This window comes from Denticeps clupeoides, chromosome 6, assembly GCF_900700375.1.
Source record: "Denticeps clupeoides chromosome 6, fDenClu1.1, whole genome shotgun sequence".
Classification (NCBI taxonomy): Eukaryota; Metazoa; Chordata; class Actinopteri; order Clupeiformes; family Denticipitidae; genus Denticeps; species Denticeps clupeoides.
In genome coordinates, this window is record NC_041712.1 from 8,064,958 (window position 1) to 8,091,754 (window position 26,797).

At 44.6% G+C, this 26,797-nt stretch overlaps 1 protein-coding gene across 3 annotated transcripts; it reads right to left on the reverse strand.

The window, feature by feature from the left end:
- Window positions 1-1,613: 1,613 nt before the first annotated feature.
- On the reverse strand, window positions 1,614-26,554 carry wwc1 (WW and C2 domain containing 1). Of its 3 annotated transcripts, none has more exons than XM_028982331.1 (22): window positions 25,510-26,534; window positions 19,652-19,761; window positions 19,069-19,272; window positions 18,894-18,970; window positions 18,622-18,701; window positions 16,626-16,755; window positions 13,980-14,126; window positions 13,776-13,846; window positions 13,301-13,543; window positions 12,924-13,013; window positions 11,679-12,274; window positions 11,253-11,370; window positions 9,766-9,930; window positions 9,474-9,666; window positions 9,262-9,381; window positions 8,856-8,920; window positions 8,327-8,486; window positions 4,926-5,090; window positions 4,704-4,796; window positions 3,423-3,653; window positions 3,076-3,194; window positions 1,614-2,019 (listed from the first exon to the last, which is right to left on the reverse strand). In XM_028982331.1, the coding sequence occupies exons 1-22, from the start codon at window positions 25,626-25,628 to the stop codon at window positions 1,953-1,955; spliced, it is 3,363 nt and encodes a 1,120-aa protein (XP_028838164.1). In that variant the 5' UTR covers window positions 25,629-26,534; the 3' UTR covers window positions 1,614-1,952. The 3 variants fall into 3 exon arrangements, 1 of the variants encoding a protein (XP_028838164.1); XR_003750052.1 differs by adding an exon at window positions 9,127-9,138 and having other exon boundaries at window positions 1,990-2,019; window positions 3,076-3,653; window positions 8,856-8,887; window positions 25,510-26,554; XR_003750051.1 differs by having other exon boundaries at window positions 1,990-2,019; window positions 3,076-3,653; window positions 25,510-26,552.
- Window positions 26,555-26,797: the final 243 nt, after the last annotated feature.

The window sequence follows — 26,797 nt, forward strand, 5'->3', positions numbered from 1 at the left end:
AGAGCACAAGACGGATTGTGGTGGACGAGGGATCCACGGCGGTGGAGTGTGGAAGAGCTGCCGTACACATCAGAAGACCTCAGCTCTGTTGATACAAGCACCACGGCGCTGCGGTTAAGCGGGACTTGTCAGTAGCGACGAGAGAATTCCGAAGGGTTCTATGGTCGCACGAGCAGAGGGAGGACTGGAGATCAGGGCAGAAAAACTGTCCCGGCGTCCCTCACGATATTTTAGAGGACTGCTTACAATACGAAGTACAGGCAGAGGAAGTTGAAGACGCTGTACTTTTTCAGTCAGAAGATTGGACGCTAGTCCACAGCTCTGAGTCCTCAGTTTGATGAACTGTTTAGAAGTGGAATGTTGTGCTTTGTTGTTTTCTTAATAGAAAGATCATTTAGATTCTCGCTGTGAGGTTCAAAAAGTAAAGGAGAGTGTGTGTGTGTGTGTGTGTGTGTGTGTGTGTGTGTGTGTGTGTGTGTGTGTGTGTGTGTGTTCTGCTGACTCATGAGTCCACGATTCACGTGGGGCACGAGGGTGTTTATGCAGGAGCACAGGTTGGATGAAAGGAGGGGCGGGTTCTCTAGAGGCCAAGAGGGGAACATACATACACACACACACACACACACACATCCTCAATTACACCACTGCAACAGACATCTCTCGCTGCTGGGTTGGCATGGTTGCCTGGCAACCTGCGTCACACCCCCTCCGTGGGCAGGCTTGTGCCTGGGCTGCCTTTTGTTTGGTAGGAAGCTGCATTGTAAGGTTGACCGGTCTGGTCCATCAAAGAAACTGATTCTGGCCGATCGAACCCCAAAAACATGTACTGATTGTGCGGATTTTGGCGGCAGATTACGTAACCCGCGTCCCGCTGCTGAAAGCAGACCCCAGCGCCGCATTCATTATTTAACCTTTCGGAGTAAAGGAATTCTGATCAGCCGCCGAGCTGACCTAGTTTAACACCCCAGTCCTGCCTCAGCTGCACATGCATATTTCATCTTTATTTGCATTGCATTAGTTTGGTCTGCGACATTAACTAACACACACACACACAGGAAGTCGAGTTGGGAGCCTCCAAAACAAACGGATTCGGGAATGCCCCATTTTCTGCAACGGACATGAAAGGGAATGTGGAATGGAACGACGGGCGATGCATCACGCGGAGAAAAGATGGCGGCAGATGATAAAAAGCCCTTCGCGGGTCTCCGGCGGCAGCTGATTAACGCTACGCCACGCCCGCCAGAGAAAAGGTCAAGTACGGGTGTGAAACTACGCAGGTCTGGAGGGGGGGATTACATTTCACTTTTTCTTAAATAAAACCTTCAGATCTTCCTTCCTTCCTAATTATAATGACTCGGAATGCCTCATGAGCTTTTGTGCTGGCGACCTCCACTCTCCCCTCTCTAATGGACAATATTTTCTTCTTCTTTTTATTTTTTAAAGTGCATGAACTACCTTGACATTCTACCTGAGAATCAGCGAGGGTTAAGTGCAGACTCGACGCGTGAGATTGTGGGAACGCCGTGGATCACAAAGAAGCTCAAACAAGGGACAGTTTAGTCTGAATGAAGATGATTTCCTCCTAGCTTCATACTGCTCTTTAGGGCAAAAAAAAAAAAAAAAAAAAAAAAAAAAAAAAAAGGTTATTTTTCCCATAGTACCTCATGACTGAACGATTCACGCCGTGTTAAGCGCACTGCTGCGTTTGAATAACCAAATACCATAATGTTCCTAACACAAATACCAAAATATTCACATATTAGTAACAGAAAGACAATGCTACAGACTTTAAAAAACAGAAAAGTAAAAGAATAACGCAATAAAATAACTATACAGATATGCAACTCTGAGCGATTTCCTACACAAAATAGCAAGTTCTTCATAACACCACTAGAAATCGGTTACTGTCGTTTGATGAACCAGCAGTTAGGACAGGAAACACTTGAAATGTTCTACACATCATCGGCTGGGAGGTTGGGAATGTTTATCTTCGCTCGCGTGAAGAAAGCCATCTTCTCTCTGGAAAGGCAGGCGGGAGAAATGTGTCATTTTTTTTTTTTCTCACCTGCATTTGGCTTTGTCACAAATTCTTAAATGTCAGAGGTCCACCGTGGGCAGCAGGACATTTACTCAAACTGTGGAATTCACCACCTCAATGTCCATCACTCTCTGTTCACCCAGTGCTTGTCTCTCGTTTGACTTATTTTGTCTCTGATCTGCTTTACTACACTTGAGTTAAAGAAAGACACGACATAAAACGGGACTGTTTTACTGTTTATGATTAGGGTACGACTGTGTGTATGCCAGTATGAGGGGTATTTTCGAAGTGATTGTCACATGTGATACACAGCACAGCACACGGTGCACACAGTGAAATTTGTCCTCTGCATTTAACCCATCACCCTGAGTGAGCAGTGGGCAGCCATGACAGGTGCCCGGGGAGCAGTGTGTGGGGACGGTGCTTTGCTCAGTGGCACCTCAGTGGCACCTTGGCAGATCGGGATTCGAACCGGCAACCTTCTGATTACGGGGCCGCTTCCTTAACCACTGCCCCACTGATTCACTAGCTGAACTATCAGAATGCCTGGATTAAAGGTGCCCTATTATTTTTCTGCTTTTATATCGGTCTTATTGGTCCCCTAATACTGTCTCTGAAGTTTCTTTCTGAAATCCAGCCATGGTGCAGAATTACAGCCACTTTGATCCAGTCCCACAATGAGATGCTAATGAGGAGGAGAGCAGCCTGTAGACGTGAGTGGGCATTTGCAGAAATGACGTCATCAACCCCATTCCCCAACCACAATGTTTGGCGCAGACACATGGTCCTTTCTGCATTTTTTGAGAAAAAAATTAATCACCTTATGATGACATAAAGGGGAGAATTCCAGACCAGACAGTCTGAGCTGCCGCTCTCTGAATGGCCAAAGCCATCTACCTATCGCCATTTCTAGCCACTGCAGGACTATAGACAGGCCAGGGGAACTTGTTTTAATGTTAAATAATCTCACAAAGTGAAACTTTTAAAATGCTGACAATCTAACCGCATGTTTGGTCCAGTGGTGACGGAAGCCTCACCTGAACGTCTGAACCTCGGGCACCTCGTTGCGGCTCTGCCCGCGGATCTTGTGCACGTCTTTGGCTGCAGCCCGCATCATCTTGTGCACCCGCTTCTGCTGCAGCTGCTCCTCCTCAGTCTACAGGGGTAAACGAGAGCGAGAGAGACGGGCTGATAGGAGGCAGGCCCGTCTCTCCCTCCGAGCGTAATTAAAGCTGACGTATGTCAGAACATGGTGGGAACGTGATCGATTCCTTCTGTCGGGTGTTGTGAGTGAGTACGTAAACGAGTCGGTAGTTCTGAGAGAGAGAGAGAGTGTGTGTGTGTGTGTGTGTGTGTGCGTGTTTGGACAGCTTGCGGCTTTGACCTGTCGTTCAGCTTGTCTCAGCAGCAGACGGAATCGCTCGTCCTCCTGCACCCAGGCGGGCAGATCCCTGTGGCCCTGCTGCCGCGCCTCCTCCAGCTGCCCCTTCAGCTCCCGCAGCACGTGCAGCTCCTGCGCCAGCCTGCTGTGCCGCGTCCGAGACACCTGCAGCTCCAGCTCCAGGTCCAGGGAGGTACGCAGCAGACCGTCCAGGCCCCTCGCCGGCAGTGGCGGCTAGAGACAGAGAACCATGAAAAAAAAAAATCTTCTTTCACGATTCCCTGCACTACGTTCTGCTCATTTCTCCCCTCCAAATAGCCCATCATCTTATTATTCAAAAACAGAAAAGGCCTTCTTTTTAATGACCAATTCAATGCACAATGTTAAAAAAAATAAGAAACGTGTGTGTTAGGGGGTGTGCTAGACCTAGAATAACTATGCAAACTCCAGACCACTTCCTCCAGCAGCCTTCACAAGCCCAAAAAAGAGCAGCAGCATCAAAGGCCGGGAGAACTTCACCTTGAGGAAGTGAAAAGCACACAGGCAAAGCAAACCTACTTTAATTTAAAAACCCCGTCCTCCCCGCTAACAGAAGCCTTGCAGCGCACATCCTCCTGACCTTGGGCTTTAAAGAAATTTATTAGACTAAAAGAAGTTTTAAACATTTCTGGATCTTCTTAAAAATTCATTTTCAATATATATATATATATTTTTTATTCCAATGAGGATGAGCAGAGGGACTCCGACTAATGTCCTGATGTCACTGGTGTTTACAGGATGACTAAAATGACAATGTCACAGAATTCCAAATGGCTTCATGTGTTATTTCCTACTTTATTTACACTGCCACTGACAAAATATAGACAGGGTACAAAATAATTTGACCATTTGTTCTCTGAAAGTTCTGTGCATATGTGAAAAAAAAAATCACAAAATGTCAAATTTGTCCGAAAATTGTTAAACTATACTTATGACAACCCTGAAAAGCTTAAGTTAAACAACAGTGTTTACTCCTCCAAGTTGGAGTAAAACAGACCCCATCAGTTTCAGGCATCGATCATCAGCTGTAATTTTCATGAGTTTTTCCTCAGACACGCAGCTGAGAAAGTTCTGGAATATGCAAGCAACGCCCGCAGTAGAACGTGACGTGGTTCACTACTTAAAGCCAGCAAAGATACTATTGACCTGCACTAGTTCTGAACGTTGTAGCAGTAAACGTGTTGTCATTTAATTGATCCCACCTTACATAGGATCTATAAGGAACGTCCAGAGCTGTGGACTCACCTTCTTCATGCGGACGCTGCGTCTTTCTGAGGCGTTCCTTACAAACGGTGACTTCTTGGACAAGGTGGAGCTGTCACTGTCACTGCGGTTAATCTGAGCAGCAAAAACACAAACCACACAAATCGGTCCTGCTAAATCTCCAACGCTGTGAGGATGCACTATTCACCTCACACAGGGTCTGGTCGCCACATTGACATGAGAGTTGTGTGAGGGTCTCCTTACCCTGCAGATATACTGGCTCTGGGGTCCAGGAGAGAAGGTTTTGGAGCGGATGATTGTGTTTCCCCTTATAAAGGGATTCTGCTGGTGCAGCTCCGGCCTTCTCTCTTTGGGTCGGACCACCGAGGTGGACTGTGGGAGGTCATCCATACTGGTCTCCTTGTTGACCTGTGGAACCAGTCAAACCACCTGTTACTCTTCATTCCCCATGCCATGATCCAATCTTTCCATCATCAGACACTTCATTTTTTTTATGCATCATATTTGTAATAATGTAATAGTAACATTTTAATGTTGATAACTAATTACAGAAGACTTCAATTCTGGCCACCATTTATCTGTCCAATTGAACCCCACAGAAGTCTTTGGTACACAAGGTATGGTGCATTTGCATAGCATGGATATTCTAAACTAATCAGGAGAAAAACATATATAATTTGTATTATACAGTTTCTGGGTCACTTCCTTCAACAAGCCACGTGTTTCACAAACCTTTCTGAGGAGATGCCACATGGATGAGGCAGGCACAGATGTACTTTGCTGCCAAATGTTGTGACTACCCAGAGGAGCCATGTCAGATGCTGAGTGAAAACATCTAGACCTCATTATGCTGCATTATTGAACTGACATTTAAATTCTACTCATCAGATGAAGACTGCTTTCACCTTAAAATGTATTTCCAAGTTTATCCCATTACCTCAATTGTACCTGATACGATGGAGTGTATTCAAGATTACTCTTATGAGCAAGTGCATCTACTGCTCTGATAAACAGCTTCAAGCCATAACTACACTTTCAAAGCGGCTTCTTCATTAGAATAAACCAAAGAGCAGTGACCAGCCAGACATACTAAATAAACTATGCAGAAGTCGACTGAAAGTCTGGGCAGGAAAATGTAAAACAAGCACTACACATTAAATGCAGAGACACATAGGCAGTGGTTGGCCTAGCGGGTACAGAAACAGACCCATAATCAGAACTCTGCCGGTTCAAATCCCTAAGGTGCCACTGAGCAAAGTACCGTCCCCACACACTGCTCCCCGGACTCCTGTCATGGCTGCCCACTGCTCACCAATGGTGATGGTTAAATACAGAGCGCACGTTTTGTTGTGTGCACCGGTGAGCATTGATGAATAATGAGACCACTTATTAGACATGTCAGCAACATAATAATCCATCATAACGCAGAGCTGCACACTTAAGTGAAAGCCTATTTAATTCTGGTCTGAGGGTAAACAGTACACTTTTACTTCAATTATTTGGGAGCAAATTCAGTTATTAACAGTCACTCACAGAACACAGTGGATCCCCTACACAGGGGAACATGTAAATAAAATGTATTATAATTATTGAATTTTTCAATGTTAACTATTCTAACTCAAAAGAACCTCCAGGACATTGCAGGCTTTTTGGGTCATTTTACAAAGTTTTTTCACATCTTTCTTTGTATGATTCATTAAAAACAAGAATTCTTCATTAAAACGAGAAGTCAAAGAGAAGGTTTGGAAGCCCCTATTGGATTACTAGAAAATATGCAATACATGCATGAACTTTGGCAAATATAACAGCCTCTAAACGCTCCCTATTGATAAGGGTCTGGTTTCTGGATTTTTGACCACATTGAGAAGATCCTGACCAGCTGCATCACTGTCTGATACGGCCGCAAGAGCCTGCAGAGGATGTTGAAGACAGCTGAGAACATCACTGGCCTGCCTTATCTCTGCTGACACCTCTTGGATATACAGCATCCCAGCAGTCATTAAAGAAGGCTCAGCAGCGGCTACACATCCTGAGGGTTCTCAGGAAGCACAACCTGGACTCCAACCTGCTACTGACCCTCTCGACTCCCCTGATGGACATCTGCATCTGCCTCAGCAGAGCAAAGAACATCAAGGACAGCTCCCACCCTGGCTCTGATCTGTTTGACCTGTCGCCCTCAGGGAGACGGTGCGTCACAACAAGGACAAATAGACTCTAGAAGAGTTTTTCCCCCAAAAGCTGTGACCACTCTAAACTCACACATGCACAGACTACACATTCTAACCCCGAACCCCCAGACTTACTTCCTTCTATCCTCCATCCGTGCAATATTAATATTTATTTACCATTACCATCACTGTCCAATATCCACTACACTACATGTTCATCATTACTTTGAAAACAATGTGCAAACCACACACACTGTACATAAAACCTTACTCAGTTATTTATTCTTCTCATGCAGCAACGTGCAGGACCCCTCACATGGACTTTTCCCATTCCCAGTTGCGAAGCATTCGGGCCACTCACTGCCAGACTATGCAATAGCTTCTTTCCACAGGAACTTTCCACTCTGGTCTGACACACACACACTACCTCTGTTATTTTGAATAATATTATCTATCTGTAGTATTATCTATTAATGCACAGCTCGACTTTGCACACGTATTACTCATTTCACTAGTTTAGCGCTGTCTGTCTCATTATTGTCTACATGTTTATAGTTAAATGTTATTCTTGGCGCTGCCTGAGTCCCGTTTGCACTTTATGTAGCCCAGTTTGTCTGTGTGTCACACGTGCATGTCAGTACATAACTTTGTTTAATTGTTTAAGTGATGAAAGTAAAGTGACTCTCATTCTGAAACACTGTAGCACAGCACACAGTGACAACAAAATTTGTCCTCTGCTTTTACCCATAACTCTTAGTGAGCAGTGGGCAGCCATGACAGGGGCAAGGGGAACAGTGTGTTGTGACAGTTGCACGGAATTGCTCAGTGGCACCTCAGTGGCACCTTGGCGGATCGGGATTCGAACCGGCAAACTTCTGATTACAGGTCCGCTTCCTTATTTCATTTCACTATGTTCTATCTAACACATATTTAGCTGAAATGACAATAAAATCAACTTCAACCATTTCTAGCCACTGCAGGACCACAGACAGGCTAGGGGAACTCGTATTAACGTTAAATAATCTCACAAAGTGAAATTTTCTTGATATGGGTTCCCAAAGTTTCATATTACAATTAGAGACCTACAAACACATACCTACATGATCACAACTGAATACACCTTGGTTTTAGTTTCCCTCTGGTCTGTGTGCATGCATGCACATGCATAAAAATTGTTGTTGTTCATTGTTGAGACTGTGATATTGTGAATATCTGTGTTCTTACACATTGTTCCAAAAGAATTTCCATGACTTTTCAGTTACTCTAAGGGACATTTTCATGACCATATGTTCTCTGAAATTTCTGTGTAAATGTGGAAAAAAATGTTGGGGGTGCATTTTCATGGCCTATATTGGATGAGTTGCGTTGCATGTGGTCAGGGTTCCCTGGATGGAAATTGTTTGTTCTTAATAACTGTGAAGAGCAAAATAAAATGTGGGGTAAACAAATGGTGGCAGAAGGAGCGTTTCAGGTGACCTTTTCAGCCATAGCTGTCGGCACCATGTGAGTAGGTTTGGCCGTCTGCCCCTCTTCCTCCTCTCCTTCCCACTGGCTGCTGTCTGGGTAGAACTCCTCCCCCTCAACGTCGCTGCCCTCACAATCTTGGAAGACATCAGTCTCCAGCAGGTCCCCGGCCCTGTGGGACCGAGACAGGTCTAAGAGCTGGTGGACAAACTGAGCAGCTTATGCTTTCAACACACTCCCAGTATCCTGGATATAGTGATATATAACACAAAAGAGGAGGAAACAGTGTGGATGGATACATGAAGTGAGTGATAGACTGAGTAACAAAGCTATGGCTGAGTGAGGAGGGGCTACATTAGAAACCCAAACCCTGCCATTGTGTGCAGGAACCTGATTGGTGGGATTTGGTCTGTTTTTATCCCCTCTTAGTTCAGTGACAAGCGCTCGTTGTTCCACAAGTTTAAAGAAAACATTCGGGGGAAAGGGTGGGGCAGATGGGTTGGCATAATGAGCTGCTTCTGCGAGGAGGATGAAAACTCACCAGTCGTCCTCTGATGCATTGTCAAGATGGGCAGCTGCTCTCTCTGGGGTCCCAGGAAGGGAGTTCTGGAGTAGCAGCGCAAAACACAACATTATATGTCTGAGAGAGTCCCACTGATCCAGCTACAGGGGTCAGCCAGAACATCGTTGCCATGGATAAAAGCTGATTTTGCAGCAAGGTAACTATACTGATATAAAAAGAAAAATCAAACAGAATGAGGCTCACATGATATTATAATTATTTTGTTTTTGTTTTTTTTGTTAAAATTATGTTTTTTTTCATTCTTCAGTCATGCAGATCATAGAGAACTATGTTACAATGAATCAAGTATTACAAGTACCTTTATAAAACTACATTTGTAAATAAAATATTTCAATGAATGCCTCTTTTGGGGCTTTGCACTCGCCTGAGACTCTTCCGGTTTACTTGTGATCTCAGGCATGTAGATGTGACTCAGGAGGTTGTAACACTTAGTGCACCTCTCCCCAGAGTAATTAGCATCCGCCAGGCTAATCTGGGCCCCGGCCTGTTCACATCAAGGGTGAGAAACTCATTACAATACATCCGGCTTTTTATCAAAAATACAAGAAAATAATCGTGTGAAAATCTGAGACTGACCAGGCCCTCCTCCCTGCCCAAATTGCTGGTGACACAAACGTCCACTCGCAGCGTCTTCTGTCTGAGGGAACTGTAGGACATGTGAAGACTGAAGACCTCATTAAGGTTAACGGTGTCCCGGACCAGGGTGCCGGTGGTTCGGAAGAGGCAGCGAGTGGTTTCAGAGCACGGAAGGACTGCGACACGCACATGTCTGAAATGAGAGAATTATTCATATTTTCCACAACTGCTTCTTCTCTGTAATTCACTTTTTTTTCCCCTGTTTTACAGGAGCAGTTTTCTAAGAACTCACATCTTCTGGTCTGCAGGCAGTGAGAAGGTGGTGCAGCTGGAGAGCTGCAGGAGGAAGACGGTGAAGCATTTCTCTGTAGCGTCATACTTGAGGCCCAAGCTGATCTGAGCGCAGCCTGCAGACGTGCTCTCCTCATAGCTCAGCGGGTCGGAGGGAAGGCCTGGCCTACAGCGACAACAGAGATTCCTCACTGACCAGCTTCACCAGCATTTGAAATCAGCTTTTAATGGCTCTGTATGTATTCAACGGAGAACAATAACTCAGACCAAGACATGTTCGTAGTCTTGGTTTTCAAACTCATCTTTACTTGTCAATGGTCTGTATAAGACGTGGACCTGGACTCCTGTTTGCACCACGGCTTGAGAAGTGCTGTGCTCTGCACATTTCTCCCCCCTCAGCAGGTTTGCAATCCTACACTAATTAGCACAGTTCTTGATAGGACGCCTTGGTCATTACTGAATCAACCCGACTGTGTCTGTGTCCATTAATTGATGTGTTGTTAGTAAATCTGTGTCATTTACATAATCAGGCCTTCCACAAATTGCCCCTGGTAAGTAAATCTGGCCCATAGCATATACAATCTGTAATATGATAAACTGATGCAGTAGAATGCAAATCCAACAACAAAGAACACATGTTCATAAAACATTATCAGTCCCAGCTCTGACAGTGGATTGTTAGCCTGCTGATTATTCTTGCCAATCCTTGTACATCCCTGAATAATATTTTATCTTGATGTCAGGACCTCATGCAATCAGTGCAGTCACAGAAAACAAAATACTGATGGCCAAAACAAGCACTTCTTTTCTGACACTAATTTTATAAAATTATATCAGTGAAATTATACACTAAATAAAAAGTAAAAATTTCAAATAAAAAAATTAATGGAGGCAATAAAATGTATATTAGCTGATTAAAACTGGTGCAATGTACTGCACACAGAACCATGTTTCATCATTTCACGTGTATTGCCAATTATTTATGTCCTGAAGGGTGTATTTGACAAAAAATAAAATCACTCATAAAGTGGAGGTGATGTGTGTGAAAAATGTAACTGTAAATTGTATATTAAATGTGAAAATTATGTTTATTATTTACCAAAAAAAGAAACTATGTTCATCATATTCCAACAGTTTTAACCAAATCTGCTTCAGAATAAATCAAATCACTTGATAATTTTTCTATTTATTTTTCATTAAACCTCCTTTTCCACCCTGAGGTTTTTCAGTTCAAATGCATTTTCATTACCTCCCTTTTCATCATTCAGTTTGTGCTACTTTCTCCCCTGATAAAATTCAAAGCCCTGGGTGACAAAACAGAATGTTCCCGGGTTTCAAAAGCTGACAATTTTTATGTAATATTCATGGGATAGCATTTGGTTATGTAATGCAACTGCACACGCAATAACTAATCAGCAAAAGGCCCATAAATCTGCTGGAGAAAAGCTCCACAATCTTTTAGTCCCTAATCCCAGCCCAGCGCTGTACCTCTTCTCAGAAGGTTCGTACACGCCGCTGTCTCCCGCCACCGACTCGTCAGACACAGCCGAGGTCACCCCCACCTTCTTGGTCCAAGGCCCCGCCCCCTTGGTCTGCACCATGGCATCTGCAAGAGAGGGGGGGGGGTGACATAGTGACACCTGATGCCACGTCGACTTGTTCCTAACCTCAAGACTCTTGGGTTGCAGGGGACCGGAGAAGGTTCACACAGGGGAGGTGGTGTAGCGTACAGGAGAGCGTAACTCTAGATTCCACTTCTCCGGTTTCAGGGTGAAATCTTCTGTTCCCTCTCGACAGGTACAACACCCACATGTTAGATCCAGTACAGATGCTCATTGGTGAGGGCCTAATGTTTTTAAATGCATTTATTTCTTAAATGAGCATAATGGGATCAGGAGTTCGACAGCAGCATACCTTTAACAGTGTCTCCAGAGGACACTGCGTCTAGCTTAGCATCGCGGTAGGCCTGTGGGAACTGGTGCTGCGGCTGGTCTTCCAAGCGCAGCTCCGACAGCCGGTTCTGGAGTTCCAGGTCCAGGCTGATGGGGGCCGAGAGGGGAGGAGCCGCGGCCGAGCCGGAGAACAGCTCCCCAGTGAGGAAGGAGGAGTCGGTGACCAGCGGGGAGCAGGGCGGTGACAGCGAGGACAGCGAGGAGCGCGGCGAAAGCGAGCTCATGGACAGCGGCGTCTCAGACAGGCGAAGGGCCTGGGTGCGAGAGCCCCCGACCACTGTTGCCGCCCCGAAGCCGAACCTCAACCCGCCGCCGGCTTCTGACACCTCGTTCTCGTGGATGGTGGTGATGGAGCTGGAGGGCCGGTAGCCAGGCCCGGGGGAACCTCCGTCTTGCAGCAGCTGCTCCAGCTTGCTCTGGAAGTCCGGGTCCCCCAGTTCCGGCTGATCCAGGTAGATGTCAGTGTAGCTGAGGGATGAGGCGGAGCCCAGGCTGGAGGTGGTGGCCAGGGACCCTCTGCTGCTGCCCGATGAGCAGGAGAGGGTGCTAGCGGACAAACTGTGGGAGGAGAAACAGGGGAAATGGTTCAGAAGAAGACCGCTTCTAACAGTCTGAGAAAAAAATAAAAAATAAAAAAGCATGGCGTAACCAAGCTGGGCTCAAAAGTAAGCTAATTAACGCAGAGAAGCTCATTAAGTCAAGCACATGCAACGCCTTTGATGTGAATCAGCATGGCAGATAATGAATTAGACATGATTCAGCAACACAAAGGAGAGAGAAGTGCAGCGCTACTGCTAAAGTTGCTCTCAAGTTCAATAATGGAAAAATGCGCATTACATTTCACAAAAAATTAATCAAACAGGCCGACCCGTAATCAAGTTCCACTGCTCATACCAGCAACTGTGTTCTGTACAAAGACACATATTTTCATCTTTCAACGGTCTCTTGCTGGCACAGCGGGGTAACATCAAAGCACGAAGCTGGCATCAGCTTATCACAGAAGATAGCATCTGCATGGACGCTGATTTGATGTGGCTGGCAAGTCGAGATGTTGCCTAGCAGCAACGCAATCCTTCGAGCGCAACTGAGCTTCATCGTAATGACTGCCGGGCATCAGAAGACACTCTCAGTCTGAAGACTATGTATAGTGTCCTTCAAAAGATGTTCTACGCGCGCTCTGTGCCTGCAGACGAGGTTATTTGAATACCTTTTCAGTTGCGAGTGCAGCGAGGAGGCCAGACGCACCACCTCTTCCAACTCCTTCACCAGTTTGTTCCTCTTGCAGTGCAACTTTAACCTGAATCATGGCCAGAAAAGCAAAAAATGATCACGTCAGGAGGAAAACGTCTGACATTTATTATATTGCTGTGAAAGCCATACTGGGGAGGATGGAATAAGACCACATTTTCTCCTAAAAGCACAGCAGGTAAGAGGTAACTTGTGGGCTGTACTTCACAACCTCTGAAACCTTCAGGTAATGCTTCACCTGGAGACATTCTTAACTTAATTCTGTGTAAATTGCAATTTTTTTTCCATCTTCAAATTGGATCCTCAAATCCTCCAGTCAACTGCTGCACGCCTCACCGTTCTGTCAGGGCCTTGCTCTGGTTGTCACGGGCAGCCTGCAGGTCCCTCTCCAGGCGCTTCTTCTCGGACTCGAGCTTCTCTGCATCGTTGGGGGCGCGCTTGCAAGGCCGGGCGTACTGTAGCTCCTTCAGCAGCTCCTCCTTCTCGTTGATGAGGATAAGGCGGTCGCGCTCTGGGTCCAGGAGGCCTGGCCATGCTTCACTATCCAGCCGGGCTATCTGGACCTCTATGTTGGCGATTCTGATGAGAAAAGAGTGCAGAGCAAATCAGTCTGGCCAAAGAGTAAAAACGTGAAACTAACCCAAATCTATAGACATTGATAAACATGTTGGTCCCCTGAAAAACAACAATGTATATTTTTATATATTCAATCTCTGACATCATTACACTTGATAAATACAAATAAAGCTACTTTCAACAAGTAACAAGTTTAAATACACATCAATTACAAAACAAAAGAGAAAGTTAATACCTTCTTTTTGCCTCTTCATATTTCAGGCTCAGTCGTACCTTCTCTGCCAGCTTATTGTTGTTTGATACAAACTGGTTTTCAAGGAAGTCACAAGAGCATGACAGAACACGGTAAACAGAAACCTGGGGTTATTAAATCTAATAAGTACTTTCAAATATGCCAGATTATCTTGCTGGTGTCTTTCTTAAAAGACAATACACTCACCTCGGCGGGTATGTCCGTTTGGGACTCTGCATCAGAATAGAGGCGAGGATAGGACAGGTTGGAGTTGGCCAAGGAGGGGTTACTGGACCACAGGTCAGACTGGGAACCAGAGTCCAGCTGGAAACCATCCTTAAGTACAGCTAGTTTCTAAAAAAAAAAAAAAAAAAAAAAAAAACGCATAAGACTATCAGTCCAAATCAGGGCATCTAAATGGTTCTGCAGACTCATCAGGTGGGAGATTCAGTGATCCACACAATATTATTTGCATGGTTAAATTTATATACATAATTTCATCATGGCATGTTCTAGGGCTGCTACTAATTATTATTTTAATAATCAATTAATCTGTCTTCTGTTTTTTTTGTTTTTTATTAATCGGATTAATTCGAATCGGATAAAAAAAACATTCATTTCCAACCCTTTATTGTTTAGAAAATGAACAAACATCTTGCTCCTTTTATAATAATAATAAAATAAAAATGGACTAACACAAAAAACATACACATGTATGTGTTACATCTGCCAAATATATAGACTGCCACATGAGCTGCCAAAGGAATGAATAATTTATAAAAATTAAAGAACAATATATCAGAAAATTTGACCAGATTTGTCTGAATGTCAGAACTTGTTCTCTCTACTACACTGCAGATGCACACTCACAAACTCTCACACTGACACACACACTTACTCTCTCTCACTGCCTTTGTTCAGACACTTTGCATTGCAATGCAAAAATGAAAAATGTGAGCATGTCCACATGCTCCTGGCTCAGGTTCGCTCGTTTCTTTGAGGCTCTGTTGCCTGCTGCAGAAAACAGCCACTCAGATGGAGTTGATGTGGCAGGGATGCAGAGGTAAGAAGTGAATGTCATTGTGCAACACAACACAGCACACGGTGACACAACAAAAGCTGTCCTCTGCTTTTAACCAATCACCTTCAGTGAAACACAGAATGAAAGGGGAGTGGTGTGTGGGGACGGTGCTTTGCTCAGTGGCCCCTTGGCGGCTTCTGTTGTCACGTGGGCTGATGAGCACGCTGTTTTGCCGTGGGAGGAGAAATAGGCGGGTCAGACCACGCTATGGACTATGTTCAAAGCGTGGTTTAGCATAAAACCACGCATTAAAATGGAGGCAAATTATGTCCTTTATGCCCTTGTATCTTTCCTTTTTTATTTTTGCTCTGCCCTGTCTATGAGGTGACGAACAGGTATCGGTGTGCGAGAGAGAAAGTTCGCTGCCCTCAACTAAAGTTTCTTTTAATTATCAAATTTCTCAGCGTCGCGCAACAACGAATCGATTATGAAATTTGTTGCTGACTCTTTAGTAATCCATTTTTATCGATCTAATCAATTCGTTATTGCAGCCCTAGCATGTTCATTGTTTGGTTTTTAACAAAAAATTTTTATTGTATAAAGCACCTTGTGTTGCTATGTTGCCTTAATGACTGAGTTTTACTGATTGATGGATTGTCCTATTCCTAAACAAATACTGGAATCAGCTGTCTGTGACCTGTGTCATAATGTCTGTATAATACTGGTAAAGCACAGTTCATCCTTTATACAATATTAGAATAGGTGATTATTAAATTTCCGGTTTTAAAGTACATGCAAAACCAACCGGCCCGGCTGTTCCAACAATGACATAAAAGTACAGATTTTAATCAGTTATGAGCAATAAAAAGCTTCAACAGCACATGCCTGGTTTCCTTAAAGATCAAAACGTCATGCGTTTCTCGATCAACGATGGATAACCATCAGGCTGTCAAGGAAATAAATTACAGTCCCCCTACAAACGTATGTTATGACAAAACATTGTCTTCAGATGGCTTTTGTAGTTTAGGTCCTGTCCCGTGTCTTAATGTTTCAAACCAGACGGCAAGTGTTGGAATTGTGTGATGGGCGATCCACATCCTTCATTATCAACAGAGCCAAGAGCTCCTAAATGACAGTCACAAACGGCCAGAACTACAGACTCCCTGCAGACATGCCAATCGTTCTGGCCAGCGAGCTCTGGTAAGCACTCATGATGGGGCAGGTCAGTGCTGAACATTAATAAAGCATCACGTGAATAATTATTGCCAAAAGTCACAAACAAACGTTAATTTTGATCTAAGCTGGGGAAACAGGAACTGCTTTATTGCAAAATAATGAACAAGGCTGAATGCAGGAGCGACAGACAAGCTGCAGCTCTGGCAGTGAGAAAAGAAATGGTGGCGGGCAAGGGTTGTTGTCAGCTGCAGCAGCGGGGAGGACATACAGAGGATCAGGCATCCATTAATGAACATAGTCTGCTGCTGCCTAGTTTTATTTTACGTTAAAAAGAAAATTAAATGAAACAAGATTCAAGATTCCCATTCATGCATAAAGCCTAGGCCTAGACTACAAAAATGTAATCTTTTAGTCTGAAACCTGACTCCCAGTGTATGTTGAAACCCGCTGCCAGAGGATCTGAGCATCTAAAAGACAAACAGAACCCACTGTAGCACAGGTGTCACCTCATAAAGAACAAAACAAGAAAGAACAAAATAAAAATGGAGGGTTGAAATCGATCAGTTCTGATTAATAGATTGACTGATTTCCACAGAAGTAATGGATTTCATTAGAAATCCAAGGCCTGAACTTGCTTATCTGTCTGTGAAATTTACCTGCATGAGCTCCTGCTTCTCCTTCTCCCCACTGCTGATTGCATCTTTAATGGATTTCACCTCTTTGAGGATGGCCTGGGCTTCATGCAGCTTGTAGCCATAAGAGTTGCTGGAAACCTTGTGGTTGATTCTGAAAATAAGAAAATAGTCAAAACAAACATCATTAAACGCGTTTGTTTGTTTGTTTGACATTGCACTGATTAAGCCATATTTACGGAAAAACATAACTAAAGTGGAAATCTAGTTCATCGGTGTATGTCCTTAGTTCTCAAACTGTGATATGCGGGTACCACATGTGGAACTTGGGCTCCCTCTACTGGTCCTCCCTCTACTGGTCCACCCTGAGATTATTGTTAATATTCACAAATACTGTGTGTTTAAATACAGTGTAGTAAAATTCTAAAATAGAATAATACAATTACAAATGTAATAACGTTGATATAGCCCTTGTTGATTTAGCTACAGTATTGACAGTGGATGATGAGTCACCATAAATGATATTCATTAGGAAATAAAACGGTCTCCTGTGTAAACTGGTGAAATAGGTCTGCGCTACAGATTAGGTGAGATTTAGGTGAGATCCACTGATTTAGACAACCGATTAAGTGAAATGTAAAAATAACGAGCTGGAGATACTCCGGGCATGCATGATGTTCAGCACCGGCTTTTCAAACCATCAGCGAGATAAACCTGCTGCCATGTTCTGTTCACAGTGACAAGGATTAAATTAATCAAGATTAGCAAAAGCAGACTATATGAACTAAATGCAGCAGACAACGGCAGGTCTGTGTGTGTGTGTGTGTGTGTGTGTGTGTGCCCTCCTGTGACAGGTCTGTCCACATTCCACAGAGTGGGTCAGGCAGGGAGGGGAAGGCAACACGCGAGTGCCGTGAATGTTTAGTCTTTCAGGGACGTGAATTCTTGCCCGTCTGACTCAGAAAACACATTTCATGACAATCGAAGGGTCGTAAAAGTTGGGCAGACACCCAACCCAACAGGACACCTTATCTAGTAAAACAGGCCATATAACGTGTGATTCAATGGTTCCGTTTCTTGCCTATTCTGTTCATAAATTATGCTGTCAAACTAAGGCTGTTTACATGTTTGCGGGTAGCCAATTTATTAGAAACAGCTAGTCTTACTAGGTCGCAAACTCACAGACACACGCTGTCTGGGCCGGCTGAACATGTTTAATATTACTAATACTTTATGCTGATTAATAATATTTAATATGCATTATACAGAGGTTGGATGTTGCAGTGCTTTTTTTTTCTGCTGTTTCTTTTGTGTTTTAGCAGGTACCGATACAGAATGAATCTGTGATCATTCTCTATTCACCCGTAACCCCCTCCATCCCTTCTCCTTCCCTTTTTCCTGTCCCCCGGCCTGTCGTAATTGAAACAAGTAAAATAAGAATTATAGAAATATTATAATTTGACTTTTAAAAAAGGCCATGAATGATGACTGCCCAGATACACATACACACTTTTATGTGTCGGTTTTGTTACTGACAAAAAAGAAAGAAACAGCTAGGCTGGAGCTACACCATGTAGGTGTAGCGCGTGACAGTAGGCCAACAGAGTGTTGAGGGATTACTGGAGGGCTACAAATCAGCACAAAATTCCACAATTAGTAAACTAATCTTCATCTCTTTATGTTTTTTTTTTTATAAAATGAAGCCAATTCCCTGGGAGTGTGCCAGTGCTAACGTGGATACGTCAAACGGTATAAAGGCAGAGAGTCCCTTTGGAGAGGGCCACAGGTTTAAGGCAGAATTTTAATCCAATGTAAATTCAAAAATTTCAAAGGGAGGTTTAACATCAACCACCAGCACAAGGTCGGGCCATTCTCTGTGGTTATGAAGAGCGAGGTACATTTCACGCAAACCAACAAAGAAAGAAATTGCAAAGCAGCAGAAACAAAGAGCAAATAAATTCGAAACAGAGCCCACACACTCAGCATTATCTCTGAAGGTGGCACTAAATCTGCCGCTTACTCTTTCAGCGTCTGAAAGCCCTCCTCTTTGTACTGAAGCTCCTGTTTCATGAACGCCAGATCCCTCTTCAGCTTATTTACCTTGAAAAAGGAAGAGTGGGGTTCAGGCAAAGGCTCATAATAAACAAAAACGCACCGCGTTAGTACTTTGCATTATGGAATAAGGACCGGCTTGATTAAAGTTCATTGCATGGGCTACACAGTGCTTTAATAAGTTATAGGTGACGAAATTATGGGGCAATAATGCTTGGAAGTAATGCTTGGAAGTCTTACCCGACTCTTTGCAGTCACTATCTCTGCCTTGAGAATATCTGGATCATATTTACTGCTGGTAGAAGATCTGGAATTCACTGAGAGAGAGCAGAGATTCATCGTAATGTGTACTGCCAGCATTAATTCCCTTGAAACGCTGCAGAACGCCACGCTGCAAGGCCTGATGCTCCCTTACAGCTGCTCTGGGACGAGGACTTGTCTCTCCAGGCATCATTGAGCTGCCGGTACTCCTGCTGGGCCAGCTGCAGCCTCTGCTCCTTGACCTGGTAGATCTCCTTCTGGGCGCTCAGCGCATCCTGGGCCACCTTCAGGTACTCCTGCAGCATGAGCTCCTGCTCCCTCTGCCACTGCACCCGCGGATCCTCCAGCTGGGTGCTCTCTGAAAGGAAGTGAGCAGGCAGTACATCAAACGGAGGAGAAAAAGAGACGGAATGAGGGCAAATTAGAGGGAGAAGAGAATAAAATGGGACACCAGGGAAAGGAGTGAGGGCAAACGAAAGCAATTAATTCAAACCGATTAATGACTACATTTTAAAGCTGACTCTGCAACCAGTTCTGTTTTTCAGTGTTTTTGAGTGAATGCAATATGAATACCAGCTTTTAATCTGTAAAATCTGATGTAATAATGTGAAGCAAACAAATTCTGAGATTAAAATTGACATATGACGTGTGAATATGTGCAAATATGGCAATTCTGTTCTATTGAAAAGTGTTTTTTTTATATACACTTATCATCATGTCAATCTACAATCACTCACTAGTATTGTGGTCCACGAAGTAGGCGCCGACATGAGGGTCGTATGCCTCCTCCCAACCCACAGGCAGTTCATCTCCAATACAGTCAGCAAAGGTCAGGGGCTTGGTCTGCCTGGAAAAAGGACAAATCAAGTCACATCAGTTCAACGGATAGAAGTGAGAACTCACAGCCTGTTCATTAGTCATGATTGAAAGATTATGATTCAACACGTTGCCTCACACACACACATCAGCAGTCTGGAGCGTGTGTGTGTGTGTGTGTGTGTGTGTGTGTGTGTGTGTGTCACAGGGGGCCTGGACCAGAAGAATGGTGGGCATTCACCTCTAGGGGGGCTTGCAAAGCAACAATAGCCGGAAGCCGGGGGCTCTGGCATTCCACAAGTCCTGCTGACGCATTGCCTGGAGGTTTCTGCAGCAACACACTGGCCCTACAAGACCAAAGGTCCCTAGAGACACAGCACAGGACGACAGCTGTGTTCTTTTTTTTTTCTTTTCTTATATTCCTCGTCATGTCCCACCAGCGCTTTACAACCAATTTTGCTTACTAATAGTTAAAGTCTGTAGCTTTAAATGCTAAGAGAGGCAGGATGAGGAGGACAGCGGCCTACAGAAGTGCCGGGGATTCCTGGTGTACACAGGAAGTCGTGTCAGCATTTTTCCAGAAACAAATTCTCTGGGTGGACAAAGCATGAGAAAGAGGAGGTAACCTTTCCCCCTTATGATGACATAAGGGGACAAATTCCAGATCCGACCATCTGAGCTGCCGCTCTCTGAACGGCGGAGCAGAATGACCAAAGCGCTCTTTATACGTATCGCCATTTCTAGCCACTGCAGGACCATAGACAGGCTGGGGGAACTCGTATTAATGTTAAATAATTTCACAAAGTGAAATTTTCATGAAAGGGGACATTTAAAAATGTTAACAATTTAAGTACAGCTTTATTCAGTATATTCCAAATATCATTTAAATATCATTTATCTGTCACATGTGGCGCTCTAAGCCCTCTTTCAGCAGACGGGGAAAGGATGTGCTTTTCCCGCTAAGCAGATTTCACAGTAGTGAAAACCAATCTAGATCCTTTCACAATATGAATAATGGAGGAGAGCGTGAACATGGGCCATTCTAAATTTAACCTTTGGTGTGCTTACGCAGGAAGGGCTTGGCTTGCCGCTTCTGCAAAATAAATAAACAAGTAAATCTTCAAAAATTGCCGCCAGTCACATGGCTGGGGCATACAGAAAAGGCACAGATCCCAGCGGACGGCAGCCTCGTTACGTACAGCTTCGCCGCTTGGCGTTAACCAAGGAAACCATTTTGATAGGTTCCATTCTGAATGTTTCACAGCAAGTGGGATGCGGCAGCCTTCCTGCCTAATGCCCTTCCTAACAGGACTGCAATCAAAATTCTTTTATGGATTCTGTATGATGGGATGCACAGCTCTGCTGCACAGAGGTCAACACAAGGTTGATAAATAAATGATCTGTGTCGGCATCACTGTTTTCACCCAGCACTATTTTACTAGACAACTTATGATTTATTTCCAGGTGTTTGCAATATCGTTCTCATGACTACATGTATTGCAGGCAACACTAAAAGTATGACGAAATGCCAGCTGTCACTACAGGGTGGGCCATTTATATGGATACACCTTAATAAAATGGGAATGGTTGGTGATATTAACGTCCTGTTTGTGGCACATTAGCATATGTGAGGGGGCGAACTTTTCAAGATGGGTGCTGACCATAGTGGCCTTTTTGAAGTCGTCCAATGGATCCAACTTTTGTTTTTTCAATAGGAAGGTGGGTCATGTGACATCAAATTTATTGGTAATTTCACAAGAAAAACAATGGTTTTAATGTAACTTTATTCTTTTGTGAGTTATTTACAAGTTTCTGACCACTTATAAAATGTGTTCAATGTCACCAACCATTCCCATTTTATTAAGGTGTATCCATATAAATGACCCACCCTGTACAATGAGTGGGTGACTGGAAATGGGTCAGTATAGGGTAAATTGCATTGTGAGTGACAAGCATTTGTCCTTTTGTCTACCTACAGCATCCTGAAAGCGTCAGAGTTATCAGTCACATCTCAGATTAGTGTTAAAACAAACAAAAATGCAATATGTTGTAGGCTTGTCATGATAGAAAAATTTCAAACTCGATACTGATACTAAGGATGGTACTTGATACTCTATACTATTTTCAATACTATGGGGGAGAGAAACAGGAACGTTTTTATAATGTAAATAAATATTATAAATAGTTTTTTTTAATAAATAAAGTTTTTTTTTTAGATTTTAGATAAAATTGTGTGTGTGTCCACATTGCCTAATTACATAACTGTAAAACGCACAGCCATTCTTATAGTTACATCACTACTTTTTTCTAGCAAGCTTGGTGCCCGCTGCCATGTTTAAAGTGTGTCTCTCATGTTAACATCAGGTCCTCCAGGTAGTAGGGGCGTTGTCTGCTACAATGCCTGTTGAAGATCACTGTAGTCTGCCAGAGATTTCTGTGGTCTGAATTGAAGGTCAATAATAGAGGTGAGTATTTTATAGCCCACAATAATACCGGACAACTAAAATTACAATATGCTAATTTCATTACGCTGCAGCCATTATACGTGAGGCGTGATGTTAATAAAACTGTAACGGTGACGGCAAACATGGCCAGAGGCGAAGCATTACTTCCCAACAAAGCTGCTACTTCAGTGGTGTGGAATTTTGGATGTACACTGACCACGGTAATATGCAGTTAGTGCAAGGAGCCTGAAAACGCTACAGGGGGAAATACCACCAACTTATTTCAGCATCCCAAGCATCAGCCCCCGAGTGCTTATGAGACTGTCTGAAATCCTGGGAGGCAGTTAGCTCAGACTTTAACTTTATGTAGTAAACTCTTAAAGTGTTATTGCACTAGAACCTGCGTTTATAGTTTTTTTGGTAACCTGTTTATGCTGGTTAAATTTATCGCCACCGTCAGACTACTTATCGTGACATTGTTTTTGGGCCATATCGCCAACCCCTAGTCAACACCCAGAGCTGGACAGCTCACACATGAGGTCCTTGATCTGATTAGCTGAATGAAGAGGCGGCGCACATATTTACACTACATGCCACACCTGGCCAGATGGGAGACTGATGGCCCACTGAGAACCAGCACCCAACGGCACCAGACTTCTGAGGGAGCAGGAGAGGCGGGGCCAAGAAAAACGCCCTCACGCGCAGACCGCACATGCAAAACAGGCCGCCATAATGGACGGAACGTTGAAGTGAAGTGATTGTCATATGTGATACACAGCAGCACAGCACACGGTGCACACAGTGAAATTTGTCCTCTGCATTTAACCCATCACCCTGAGTGAGCAGTGGGCACCATGACAGGCGCCCGGGGAGCAGTGTGTGGGGACGGTGCTTTTGCTCAGTGGCACCTCAGTGTACCTTGGCGGATCGGGATTCGAACCGGCAACCTTCTGATTACGGGGCCGCTTCCTTAACCACTAGGCCACCACTGCCCCGTACGTTGTGCCAGGACGAGGTGAAATAAGCGCTTGCAAAGAAAACAGCATAACGGCGATGGCAAGGTTTTACGCCGAGGCAAACACTCAAACGCAATCTGGAAAAAAGCGCGTGGCAGAGCGCAAACACAGAGGAGCATAGCTCGACCGTGAGTCAGAAACCTTCGTTCACGGGAGCTGCAAATTCCTCAAGCTGTTTATGACCACGCCGTGCTCAAGATCCACCAATAAAGTGGTGCCGCAGATAACATTCCAGTCCCCTGAGCCAATATTTATGGTCCATCAGCGTATGAAATGAAGAATATGGATGACAGCGTGATGAGTTTATAGGGGGAAAGATTTCCAGAAGTACGTTGCCTTGCTCATACCTGTGTGACGTATTGCTGCTATTCTCAAAAAACGGGTTTCACTAGTTCCACCAGGCATATTAAATTCTCCTATTAGAGCGACAAGCATGTCCTGCGTGAATCATGTCATTTCGTAAAGCCTTAAGCATGCACAACACTGCCTGGAGCTACAGGCACTTGATGTAAGGGGACACTCCACCAAGACCAAACCCCATCACTGGTCACCTCCCATCAGTCCACAGCGAGAACACGCAACAGCAGCTTCTTCACTGCTCTTCTTCTGCGTCGAGCCAAGTGGCCTATACACTGATGACCTAGCTATCAAAACGTATTTATTATGGGGTCGTTTTCATGACTGAAGATTGCAACAGGAGTGCCAGGAGTAATTAAACTCAAAATGGAACATTCGAATGGTACAGACTTTGTAATCACAACATTTAATACAAATTCAACACATGATTATTTTGTTAGCTTGTCAAATCTCAGAAAATTCACGTCTGGATGTGGGAATGTGTGAAAGAGTGCGAGGGGGGAAAAATAATTCCCTAAAAAGCTGAGGTGAAATTTAGCCGCGTCAATTGCTTCAAAAGTCTAAGAATTCCTGGAGGGACTGAAAACTGAACAGGATTATCCCAACCGCACACGGCCTCTTAGTTTTCAAACGCGAGCCGTATTACCCCGTTATGCCTGCTAAATAAGCAGAGCGTGTGACCGTGCAATGATGCAAATTGGGTAAAATGATTCAATCCAGCGCTTATTCAACGCTTTTCCAAACTGCTCCTACAGAGTATAACCCCTGTCCGTCAGACTGGTCCCTCCGATGAGGGAGAGATAGTGGGCTGGATAGGACGGCTCCTCTCTGTTATCGTGCAAATTGGATGTAACAGGTTACAGGTAGTAATGCATGGATCCCCAAGAGAAACCCCTTGTTCACCTACTAAAACATTAAAAATGGACAAAATATGTTTAGATCTTTTTTTTTTTGCTACTTGTCCTATACGATTAGTATTTGTTATTTACATAGTAATTACTATAGACTATAACTGCATTATACACTCGCCAAAGAGCAGAAAAGCCTTGCTCCCCTACATTTACATTCAGGAACTGTATAGATAAGTGTACTGTTACAGGCTTCATCCATCTGCTACGGCGCTGCCAGCGTCTGGTCTACTCGCCACTCATCGACGGACAGTAGTAACTACTCAGGAGTTCATTTAACGCTGCACCACTCTCAACAGGCGCATTGTGTAACGCGAGTCGTGACACTGGGTGTCATGTTAGTGTCCCATACGGCGGCGTGGCATTGTTGGAGCGTGTATACAATGGCGGCGCTGGGTGGAGGATGGTCCACTGGCCAAAAATTGTAACCAGGAGCTTCCAGAATTTGAGCACTGATGGAGGATTCCAGATCACCTGCCACAGCGGATTTAAAGGTGAAGTCCACGCATGTTCACTGTGAATTGTACAATGGAGACCTACATCCTACTCGCAAGGAGGGGCCATATTTAGATCCCCAGACGCATTTTGGATTGCTGGCGCACTCATCTCCACGGATGAGGAACATGCATTCCGGTGGGGATTCGTTACAATCAGGAGCGAAGAGGATCGCCTATCGGGTGTTGCTCAGCGTCACCATGGCAGTCTCTCTTCCCGTCGTGGAACGAAATGCACAATTTGGGCAGTTTACATGTTAGTTGTGACGGCACGCGAACCACCCAGGGGGGAATAATACTCCACGGCCAGGTTATATTGTATAAGGCCCTTGTGGTGCACTTTGACCTTGGCCTACCGGGCACGCATAATGAGGTATTTGAGAAGAAATGGGGCTTTGTGTTTGTCGAAACGGGAGCAGATAACAAAATATGCAAATATACCTGTAATAATCCAGGTTTAACCCAGTCCGGGTCACCTCGAGGTGCAGAGCATCCTTTAAAAGGCCTTGACAAGTAATAAGGTGCTGTGACAGACGTGCTAAAGGGGACGGGCGGCGTACCTGTCACGCGGGTCGATCCAGCTCGTGGTGTGGCTGACGTGGTCGATGTAGTAAACCTTCCCGTCGAAATCCCGGGCTTCTTCCCAACCCTCTGGCAGTGGTAGCTCCTTCCTTGGCATGTCAGGCTAGTCTCCATGTAATTCCCGCGCCACGTCTTTGGAAATCGGAAGGTGGACGGGACGGTGCACAGTCAGCGCCGGCCGCGCCATGCATCGGTCCCCCCGCGGCGGTGCACGGAGCTCCGGCGCATCGCACGCTGTCCGCAGCCTCCGAAAAAAAAAACGCGGTTTTAAATAAAAAATATTTTAAAAAAAAGAAAGAAAATGGGAGTTTAAAAACACGGCGTCCTCGAACGGCTTCGGCGAATCGACTCGTAGTGAAGTGACCGAAGCGGCGGCGTCACCTGCTCTGGCGACACGGACCCACGAAGTTGGGGTTAAAACTTCCCGAGCGCCACTTGCTCCCGTTTCAGCCTGAACGCGTCGGAAATAAAACCGCATTCGGGCTCTGGGGCGTCGCCATAAGCGCCACGGGAAAGGCGAGTAGGACTCCTTAAATATTTAAGAACTCTCCAGCCGCAGCCCGGCCACCATGTTTAGCCGTCGGCGTCTGTTAGCCTAGCAGCCGTGCAGCGTCCCCGCGTAAAGCTGCTGCGCCGCCGACGTGAAAGTGCGCGTCGCTCCCTAGAAAATCTCTCTCTGTATGTATATATATATATGCGTATAAAATAAAACAGTGGGCGCACGCCTTCGAACAGCCGCCCGGGAAAAGTTGCGACACTGACGGGAGTTTCGCTGGAAGAGCCAGTAGTTTCTCAAGCGGGCCGACGCCGCTCGGGGGAGATGCTGCTCGGACCGTGACGTCGAACAGGTGACCGCCGTAAAGCTTCTAGTAAACGCGCCCACAAAAAAAACAACAGTTTACCGTAAATCAAACTTTAATGATACCAGTATTATTGACGCTGCGTTAATTAATTCGACGAATTAATCAAGACGTCAACACTACAAAGACAATAAAGGCATAGTCAAACCGTGAGACATCAACTTACATTTATTATTGCTTTTGTTTGAGGCTCTTATGCTTTTTGTATGTAAATGACAAACGACAGTGAAAATCGTCAACGATGTTTCTGATTACTGTTGTCGTGTTTCAGGTCTTTAATGTACTGTACAGCACCATCAGAGATTACATTTTTTGGCCACGTCAACATCAATGCAGTAATAACAATGGAGTAGAATAAATACAAACCTGGAACCAAAATGATGGTAAAATGTAATGGTATAATGGT

What these genes read in the sequence shown, in the direction of transcription:
- wwc1 (XM_028982331.1), bottom strand. Translation starts at nt 25,628, where the DNA reads ATGCCAAGGAAGGAGCTACCACTGCCAGAGGGTTGGGAAGAAGCCCGG. An exon ending in GTCCTCGTCCCAGAGCAGCT is followed by an intron (nt 18,971 to 19,068) that starts GTAAGGGAGCAT and finishes GCTCTCTCTCAG; the next exon opens with TGAATTCCAGATCTTCTACC. An exon ending in AGAGCCAGTATATCTGCAGG is followed by an intron (nt 4,797 to 4,925) that starts GTAAGGAGACCC and finishes TTTGCTGCTCAG; the next exon opens with ATTAACCGCAGTGACAGTGA.